At 46.9% G+C, this 10,634-nt stretch overlaps 2 protein-coding genes across 2 annotated transcripts; both read left to right on the plus strand.

Annotated features, from left to right (window-relative positions):
* Window positions 1-3,928: 3,928 nt before the first annotated feature.
* On the plus strand, window positions 3,929-6,706 carry LHYA1_G006742 (uncharacterized protein; the record flags this gene model as incomplete). Its single annotated transcript, XM_031151676.1, has 3 exons — window positions 3,929-4,478; window positions 4,510-4,914; window positions 5,010-6,706. 3 exons carry the CDS (start codon window positions 3,929-3,931, stop codon window positions 6,704-6,706), a joined length of 2,652 nt encoding a protein of 883 aa, XP_031003491.1.
* A 276-nt stretch (window positions 6,707-6,982) lies between these two features.
* ANKRD44 (Serine/threonine-protein phosphatase regulatory ankyrin repeat subunit B) lies at window positions 6,983-10,321 on the plus strand (the record flags this gene model as incomplete). The annotated part of the gene is made up of 6 exons (XM_031151677.1): window positions 6,983-7,684; window positions 7,789-8,022; window positions 8,158-8,329; window positions 8,493-8,585; window positions 8,646-10,010; window positions 10,056-10,321. 6 exons carry the CDS (start codon window positions 6,983-6,985, stop codon window positions 10,319-10,321), a joined length of 2,832 nt encoding a protein of 943 aa, XP_031003490.1.
* Between the last annotated feature and the right edge of the window lie 313 nt (window positions 10,322-10,634).

Here is a 10,634-nt window from a genome sequence, read left to right on the forward strand (position 1 = left end):
CTAGGCAAAAATGGCAACAACTTTATACATGGATTTACAGTCGTGAAAACAGGTACCTGATGGTTCCTTAACGACAGCTAAAGTTCATTTTTGCCTTGATTTGTATCTCTATTACCAACTTACCAATGTTGTCTTTCCTTTCGAGTTATGCTAGAATATCACTGTTTTTTTGCGTAACTGTTCTGGGCTTAGCAATGGTTCAGTCTGGCTGCCGGTCCGGCACGTGATCGAGAAACTGATCTTATTCAAGCCAAGTACGGCCTTAAAGGAGTACCTTAGGGGTCTTTTTAGCAAAATAAGCAGTTGCTTCAGCGATGTTGGACCATTGTCGCTCTTTCCTGGTATACAATATGGCCACCAATCAAATCATTCTAGCGACGACGCGCTTGCTTGCCTTCATTACCACCCGTTTGTAAACCACTTCTCTTCAAATTCCTTTCTCCAACTTAAAAATGGGCACTCAAGACTCTCTAAAATGGGTTTCTGATATGTTCGGCCTTGAGCCTCGCTGGACCCCGGAACCACACATCGCCAAGATTGAATTGATGGCGCGCAGACACTTCAAACTCCATTCGAGCGCTGCTTGTACTGTCGAGTTCTAGCCAAGTACCAAGTCCAATTGTTCCGTCACAAGTTCCCTGCCATTGGAATTCTCTTTCTCTCCCCAAGCCCTGAATCTGTTCCTGCCGAGCATGCGGCATCTCAAGGCACCACAGAAGACAGTCAAAACACGAAACCCAGCGACAATCTACTTGTCAACGAAGAAACCCTGAACGAAGCGTCCTCCAACCTCTAAGGCAAACTCTTCAACTCTAGGAAGTAAGGAATCCGAAGACGAATTTAAGGCGATGGTGGTCAACACAAAAATAGCTCCTCTTGCAGACGCGGCCTCTCCTCGGACAGCTGGTATCAATATTCTTTTTCCAGGGCGATCATGCAACCCAAGATTTCCCTCGAGGCCTAATCACGAGTAGCGAAACCTGGCTACGGGCCCGTCTTGAATTCGCGAATCTGGGTAGTCTGTCCTCTGCCACGGTGGTCTTTCATTTCAAGATATCCTGTTGATGACAGTGCAAAATTTATTGGTGTAGTCGATGGGGGTTATTTGCGCAATGCCACTGTGGAGGGCTTGTCAGCTGCTTACTTTCTTGAAGGGGAGCATCAAGATGAAGCGCCAAATCGTGATAGTTACGGTCGAGAAGGTTGTAAATGACTACAAGAGTTAACTGTATTTTTAAAATTTGATTATGATCTTTGTGACTGGAGTTGAGTACAGGCAAGGAAAGTTCCGGGCGGGAAGTGGGTTGCGCCCGCGCTTTAGTATACATGAATTGTCCAACATCCGCCTTCTCCGAGTCCCATACCTTGTGGATAAATGCCGTTCATTTCAACCAACATCAATATCCTACCCATATTACGCCGTTGCTTCAAGCTCAAAATCTCATAATATGAGATGTGTGGTTGCTCTAATCCAGTACCTCAAATCCAGCAGAACAAGTGTCAAGCCGTCGAAACACATTCTCGATCGAAGCACCGATTCTCTTGATCTTCTGCCTCATATTGGAAGCACACTTCCGGACTTTTCCAACCTACATCGCGTTAGTAATTCAATCCATGTAGTAAGATGGGAATTAAGCAAGCTTACCTCTCTAGTTTTCCCGGATGTTGATTCCAGTGGGCAAACTCCCGATCGCCCATAATACCACAACAAGCCCCTCCCAAACCCCTCCCTCCTCTCAACCTCCGACTCCCCAACTTTCTCGATCTCCCCAAATAGCAATGCCGCTCTCTCCCCAGCCTTTTCCTTTTTCTTCCTCTCTATCAAGCCCTGCTTAACCACTACGACCTTCCCTACGACCCTCTTCCGTAACCTAACCACCACACCTCCACTTCCACTCCCATTTCCACGCTCTTCTCCAAAGGCAGCTACAAAGTCCACGACCATATTCTCGAACCGTGGAAACGTATACGTACCCAGCGCCCACTCAAGCCTCGTTCCACGTGGCGCTGTCTCTCCCTCGTCGACCCGCATCCAGGTGCGGATTTCATCGTGACAGGCCTCCAAGCTAGCCAGGAACTGGGGGCCCGGAACCGTGAGGCTGAGTTTCCGCAGCAAATCATTGTCTGCGCCTTTATTAGAACTTTGCGTGGAATATCGATAATGGTGTAGTTCTCCGCGGCGTATGCAGCGGAGGGTTGGGATGAGCCAATTGGTTCCGTGTTCTTCTTTTGTCATTTGGGAGTGTAGGACTGCGGCTTCCAGAGCGTAGTATTTGGTAATGTGCGTGTTGCAGATTTGGGCAGCGTGTGTTGCGAAGAAGGATTTCAGGCCACGGGAGGTTTGGACGAGGGGGAGGAAGTCAGCGCTCGTTGGGAGGTGGGAGATGATGTTTAAGAGGAGTTCTGGGGGTATGGCGAGGAGGGTTGGTTGGGTAGGTGCGGAGGATGTATACTAGATGGCAGAAAAGGGGTTGTTAGTTGATGTGATTTGTGGTTCAATGAGTTTGAAGGAAGAGAAGGACTTTTGTTTACTTACTGGTAATGGGGGATTTAATTCGAATTTGATTGCACGGAACAAAGGCAAACCCATCTTGACTGAGCTGGTGCAGTACAAGAAATAATTACTGAACGAAATCAATGTCGTATATAATAAGATCTCGAGAGAAACAAAAGGGGGGATAATACACGTGATGTCAAGAATCACCGAATCAACTAGTATGAACAGTAATACAGAGCAAAAAAGGTATCAGCTAACGATTAAATGCATTCTTATTGCAATTCAAGGTACTAGCCAAGAAAATATGACTCTTCCACTCTGTTTTCCATGTTCGTCAACACGTGACTGACGACTGGCTGTGGGCGGTTGTTTGGTGTTTCATCGCGAAATCAACGCGCTGTGTGACTGTTCAGCCCAGCCCCTTTTATATACGCGACTATGCTCCGCGTCCCCTAAGGCTATGCGTGTTGGTGCGTATTTGTTTGTTTACTTTGAGATGTTACCATAGGGAACTGATAAGGAGCTGAAGGTTTTGTGTTGGAAAGCAGCGTCAAAAGATTCAAAAGCGGCAGGGGGGACATTAGCGCGGCCGAGACATCAGTTCGTCTCGTCGTGTTTTCGTTTCGTTCTTCTGTGCTTGATAAACTTTCCACACTACTTACTGTACCCATCATAATGTCGCTGCAAACCTCCTGGCAATCTGGTTTGCTCTTTTGCTTATAATACCTTTATTTCTTATGAGTTGCTTCAGCTAAGAATCTAGATGTCCATGATTGCCGTCCATGTTCATCATGTAGCACGGGATGCGCCCTGAACTGGCTTTAGAAGCAATGGCGAAAGCGCTTCGAGGTTCCCGAGTATGGACAGTTAATTTTGCCATCTCCTTCGCTCGTAGTGTATTTGAAGTGGTCAACAAGCTTACATTATGCTTCCGTGCTCTCTTTTGAACTGGTCTTTCATCCCTTCCTAAGTACTCGTGAAACTGCAAATCTTCTTCAGCCATCTTGCAAATAGCAAGAGACTACTCGTCCTTCCGATCTTAAAACCAAGTTCTATCATCACACTTGGTAGAAAGTCAATCAGATGTTGCTCGACGTGCATTGAGTGAATCCACACGGTATCCTTGCAATTGCAATTGACCTGGTACAATTCACATTTACCCCCCTATCTAACATGAGGCTCGCTGCTGAAAATTCTTCCCTATAAAGTCTTTCCTGTCTCCAGATAAAAACCCTCATGCCCCATCCACCTCAATAAATAACTCTTGCACTCTTTACTCATAGTCCTTTTTATCACAACATATCTTTTGGATTCCTACAATCCCTACACTATCTGTCGTCATCCTTCAATAATCAAAACCGCTCTCAAGGTTCTGCACCTGCTACTTCAATTCTCCTTCGACTTAGCTCAGTCCATCTGAAAAACGCATCGATGGCTCCTCCTACAAAACAGCAGCGCTCCCAGCGACTGCAAGAGCTAGCAAACCAACTTGGTGCTATTCCAACCACCAACACCGCCCCCCTCACTGCCCTTGCCAACCCACCGACATTTTCTGGCCCAGACGATGATCGAAAGGCGAAAGCCATACTTGGGCAATTCGAAATTGAGTCTTCTCAAAACCCCAGTCTAAAAAAATCATGCAAACCCGAAAAATACAGCGTGTACTCCTACGCCCATCTCTACGATGGACTGGCAAAGGTCATTGAAGAAAATGGCTTGCCAGGAGTACTTGAAGCGCTTCTGAAGAGGTTCAAAGAAGAGGGTGGAGACATCAGCCTTGCGAGACAGGGGAAATCGCGCAAGCTACATAGCAACATCCCCCGAGAACGTGGATATCTTCTTCAAAAAGCGACAACAAAACGCAGTGAGCCATATGTTCAGCTCCTGGTCCCACATGGCAACCAAGTAAGTCTTGACGAGTCGCTTCGGATTGCACTTGGGTTCAAGGATATGGCAATCATTAAACTACTATTGCAGTATGGTAAGCAGAATTCTTTACCACGTTTGTGTAGACTCAATGTTGATCTTGTCATCAGGCGCCAATGCAACACCTCACGATACAGCCTTTTCTGAAGCTGTCAAAAATAACGACGTCGCGCTCGTGGGTCTACTGTTGCGTGCTAGACACAGGGTCCCCAACGAATGCATCTCGCAACTCCTACTGCCCGCCGCCACAAGTAAATATGATAGAATCGTGACACTGCTTGCAAAGGCTGGTGCTGATGGAGACCACGACAATGCATCTACTCTGATGTGCGCGGTACGCACTATGCAGGTGAATATCGTTGCCACCATACTATTAGGCCAATCGCCCCCTTCAGGCCCCTCACTAGACCGAGCTCTGGCGTTAGTATTTTCAGCTCCCCAATCTGGTGCGATTGGCAGTCACCTTATGATTGAGCTGTTATTGTGTGCTGGTACGTGACTTCTTGGAGCATTTCATCCTTTGATCAGAGTGACGGGTATTGCGGACGTGTAAGAATGAAGTATCGCTGACTTAGAGAATTTGCAGGTCCCGTCGGGGATGCAGTAAATGATGGCCTCATCCAAGCGACGAAGGAGATCGGCATCGATCTCATGCAGCTGTTATTGAGATACGACATTGATATCAACTACAAGGCAGGTGCTGCTGTCGGCGACGCCATCCAACACAACCGTACCTTCCTCGTCGAAATGCTCCTCGAAGACCATACTCTAAGCGCTACAACCGCGTCTGAATTGGTCCACCACATTCCTCGCGACGTTCCATCCATGGAAAAGACTGCAATACTCTCGAAATTATTAATACACGGCGCATGCGGAACACATTGTAATGAGCTGCTGATTGTAGCTGCAGATCAAAACGACATGGAGACTGCTCACATCCTTGTCACGTACGGGAGAGAGCAGAACGGTCCTCCTATTTGCTCTGTGGATTACAACGCTGCCAGCTGCATTAAAACAGCTTTGGTTCGGAATAACCTACCGATGATTAGATTTTTGGCACATAAAGGTCGTGCAACTAGCTTCTCGCTCTCCAATGCATTCGCTGCCATACCGCCGAATCCGAATGAGGAATCCCACTTCCTAGTGGTTGAAACGTTGCTACGGGCTGGTGCTAAAGGTCCCGGTGTCGACGATGAATTACACCGAGTAGCGACCAGACCGCAGAGATCCGACCGACTCGTCGACATCCTTGTCCGACACGGAGCAACTGTGCTGGAAGAAACACTACTAGGTGTAGTCACTCAAGGTTTGGCGGAGACCCTTAGGATACTTTTGTCTGGAAATATTGCCCCCGCGACTTGCACGGCAGCAATACCACTGGCAATGAAGCTCCATGACCCGTTCAATCGATATCAGATCATCCAGCTCCTCTTAGCTCCTGCCACAGCAGCTGGTACGGATAACGTCCAAGTCTCTCAGGCTGTCATCACTCTTCTACAGAATACTCCTGAAGACAATCACCTCCTAAACTTGCTTTGCCAAGACGGAAAAGCCAATATCAATGCGCAAGAAGGCCTAGCCGTCGAATTGGCCACGAAATTAGAGGGCCTTGAGATCCTGGAAGCAGTGCTCAAAAGCCATGGCGGCTTACCTGCTTCCACCACTGTGCAGAGAGCTCTGAGATGTGCTATCGAGCTTCCTACAACAGACATACATCGTCGCGACAAGGTCGAGATCCTACTTCAAGTGGTTAAGCCGCAGCAAGCTTTGGATGATGCGCTCATCCAAGAGATCAAATCTGCCACTATGGCAGAGTCGAGTGCTGATCTTGGCGTAATCAGAGTTTTATTAGACGCTGGAGCGGATGTGAATGCACGTGAAGGCGCAGCGGTTTGGGGATCCATCAATTATCCAGACATCATGGATCTCATGCTCTCCAAACGTCCAAGCATGATCAGCCTCACCAAAGCCTTGCAGCAAGCCATGAATCTGATAGAGCCAGCACGATGCATTCTGGCCGAGAAGCTTTGGAAAGCCGGTGTTTCTGGAGAAGTGAACAACAAATCCATGGTTCATGTACTAAAGAACGAGAAGGAAACAGCGATTTCTATACTGAGACTGATGGTACCACGTGCGGACGTTAATTATAAGGAAGGACAAGCGCTACGTTTGGTCATCAAACATATGTTCATCGAAGGCCTTGATATACTGCTTGCCGCATATCCAATCATACCATCAAATTCCACGAAAACCGCAGCATTTAAGGAAGCTATGAATCTCTAGAATTAGCTAAAGAGACTCGATATTGTCAACAAACTCCTCAAATTTGGGATATCCAGATCAATAATCTCTGAAAGTCTCATAACCGCAGTCATCACTGCCGATTTCCCACTCGCGGAGCTCTTCTTGAGACACGGTGCACTTGTCGAGCATAATAATGGTCATGCAGTTATTCACGCTGCTAATTCTGGACACAGCAGCATCTTGAAATCACTTGTTAGTGGAGAGCATTGCACCAAGCCATCCAATTCTATTTTAACAAGCGCATTCGTGGCTGCAATGGCATTGAAAGAGAAAGGAGATCGAGATTGTTATTACCTGGTCGCCGAGATTCTTTTGGAAGCTGGAGTTCAAGGAGAGTCCATCAATGTCGCATTACTTGCATCTGTTAGGGAAGGTGACGTGAATTTGAAATTGTCCCAGCTCCTGTACAACAATGGTGCGTCGGCTGAATGGAATGGAGGAGAAGCGGTCTATATCGCTTGTCAGAATCCTGGTTGCACGGAGACTTTGAGTCTTCTATTGCAGAAGCAGGTCTCCGAAAACGTTCTCAGGGATGCGTACGTTATTGTTGCCGGGCTTCCCAATCAGCAACGATACCCGGTAATCGACCGACTCTTGACAGCTGGAAAAGCGATTGATAGACATGTCATCAACAGCCTCATCCATGCTGTCCAACAAACTCCACCAGACCGTCGACTCGTCAAGTTGCTATTATCTTACAATTCGTATGATGAAGGCCAATCGATAATCTATGCCGCCCAGTCTCAGGATGTTGAGACACTGGAACTTCTTGTAGAAAGTCCCAAAGCAGCACCATTCATTTCTACAGCATTCAACGACACAATGAATAATGACATGCAATGGCAATCTATGAAAGGCATTGGAATCATGAGACTCATGTTGGAAAAGGGTGCTTCAGGAGATCCTCTAGCAGAGGCTCTTTGCAAGGCTGCCGGAAGAGCATGCATTGATAATCAGGTATGAAATTTTATTCTTTTGGGTACCTCAACCTGAGACGGTTACGAATACGCCCTTCAACTAGGCTCGTTCTCAATCAGACAATGCTGACTGGCACCGAACAGGTACTTGTGACAGAATTCCTCCCTGTTCTCCTCCAATTTGGAGCCGACGTCAACTACCAACAGGGGCGTATCTTGCAATGGGCAACGAAACAATTTAATCTAGATCTGACGAAGAAGCTCTTGCCTCACTCTTCAGCTCATAGCAAGGCGATGGCGATTCCCTACCTATTTTCGGCTGGTACCGACCCCACAGAGGTACTCAAAAGCATCCAGGCATTCATGGACTCTATGCAGGTAAGATAGTTAAAGTCCTTATCCCTACATCGGCGTGATCTACGGACGCCTCGAGATTTTCCTCTGAAAATGTCTCGCGACTTCTAGCCATTATCCTGATGATTTCCAAATATCCAAAAGCTAACTTCACCGTAGGACGGCGACGAACATGTGTATAATACGTTCGAACATCCAACTCCGGATCTTGCGCACGTTTTGTTCCTAGCTCTAGAAAGGTTTGCGAGGAAGCCGCAAATATTTAGTGCTCTTCTCGAAATGGGCTATAATCCAAATCAATCGAAGATGCGGGAACTAGATCCCGCTATAGGTAAGTAGCCTTCTTGAAAGAGATCTCTCCTACTTGGAATGTCCCAAGAGCATTTTGAAATGTCGGTTACTTCGACACATTGCCTCTACTACAATGCAACTTTATTCTGACTCCTAAAATATATCGTAAAAAGCACTGCTGACTCAAGAATATTGATAATTAGGTATGGAAGAAGATCCAATTCTTTGCTGGGCACTTGCGCAAGGCGACAATAAAATTTCGAGTATCAGTATTGAAAACCTGATTAACCAAGGAGGTGAGATATCCATAAAATGATCCATTCACAGTCATAGGTTCAGACTGACGTGATTGGTAGCGAATGTGAATTTCCATTCAAAGTCCGGATTCACGCCCCTTATACTGGCCATTCAAGGCCAACGACCAGATATTGTTTGCAAGCTCATCATAAAAGGCGCAAACGTCAAAACTCCCAACATCGACGGCGTTTCACCTCTTGCAATGGCTAGCAGTTCAGGAAACCAAAAGATCATGGAATACCTACTTCGAGCAAACGCCGAACAAAACGATGGTAGTCTCCACGATGCAGCTCGTGAGCTACGCTGTCACTCGATACGCCTCCTCATCGACTACGGACATCAGCCCGATTATCCTAGCGAGCGTCACGATGGACGGAGCGCTTTGGCAGAACTCTGTTACAAGGCTGTCGACTACAGTCCGAAATCTGCCGCTTTGGAAGAGGCTGTCACATGTCTCATAGGTCGAGGCGCCGATATTTGGCTCAAGTGCGTATCACAAGATCGATGCGCCAAGACGATGCTCCATTATGCTATGGACTCCTCGAATCCGATGCCTATTCTGACCATTTTGCTGAAGCTTATGTGGACCAAAGTCAACCATGATAGCTTTCTTTATTTGGATGGCAAATTTACTTATTCGCTAACCAAGTACGTTGAGAAGGATGTTTTCAAAGGGCCACCAGGACAAAAGGAAGAGATTCTCAAGCTCCTACGCAATAAGAGAATTATTGATAGGTTCTGGGGTAATGATATCGAGGTAGATCAACCCGAAGACTACTGCGGGGCTCCTGCCTACGTTGAAGAAGAAGTCGTCCGCCAAAAGCTCCGCCGAAAGCGTCTCGCCGAGAGTAAGCAAGATACCATCGCTGCTCTTGATCTTAAACGAATGGTTATCCAGGAAGAATTTAAAATCATGGACCTCCAGACAGCAGCTGAGATCCGCTGGGCCAACGAAAAAGGCCAAGCAGAACAAATCCGCATGCAAGAGCGGGCTGCCATGCAACTCCAACTGGGAATGCAGTCTGCAAGCGAGCATGACCGTGTAACTTCTTTCAGACAAATTGCCGAACGCGATCATATGAAGCAGATCGGTGACGTTCAAGTTGCTACATGCAGGAACATGAACGCAGTTCTTTCTGAACAGCTGCAGATGAAGCATACATTAGAGCTTGAGTTTACCGGCGCCAATATGGCCAAGGAAAACGAGGCCACGGCAGCGCGTCTTGCAATCGAGAATAGTGCGCATCTAGAGGATGACATGATTTCTGCCCGACTATACGAGCGCGAGAAGGAGATGCGTGGTCTACGACTCCATGAAGACCAAGCGCGGAATCAGATGGAGATTGAGTTCATGGCGCAGCAGTTCGGGACGGAGAAACGAGGGTGTGAGAGCCCGACTCGTCATCGAGAATGGATCGAGGAAGGTGATGGACAATTATGAGGCGAATAAACATTCTCGTGATCTGGAGACGAAGAGAGTAGATGGAGCGCTGATTTCAAGAATATTGAGTTGGTGGATAAGATGCAGAGTGAGAGTGGCACTGGCACTAGCACTGGCATTGATCCGGCTCTGACTCCGTTGAATATGGTGGGTCGTATGATCGAGGAAAATACGGGTAGTAATTTTGGACGAGTCTATCAGCCTTCGGCGCGGATGCAGCGCACTTCATCACGCATGACGAGTGTTTCGGATATCAGCAGTATCGATCAGCATAATGCCAATTTATACCCTTGAATATTTGCATTTGTTACCATGGATTTGGATTTGAATTTTAATAGCCTAGTTGTGAAATGAATGGGATTTCTACCAATAATCTCTGCCGTTCGGCGTGATTTGTTTTTGCGATTCTTCTTGGCTGGAGATAGAAATACGGAAAACAGTTCAGTTTATAAAATGCATCATAACAGCTTAACGAGTAGTAATTTGAAGAAGAGAAAGCCTGCCTATTCCGTTGATTCCATAATCTTGACAATCTCGCCTATGTAGTAGTACAGGCCAAGTCATTGCATTATATCGTATTTCATTCCAATCATCCTATTTTATTCAT

This window comes from Lachnellula hyalina (assembly GCF_007821495.1).
Source record: "Lachnellula hyalina strain CBS 185.66 chromosome Unknown contig00120, whole genome shotgun sequence".
NCBI classification, from domain to species: Eukaryota; Fungi; Ascomycota; class Leotiomycetes; order Helotiales; family Lachnaceae; genus Lachnellula; species Lachnellula hyalina.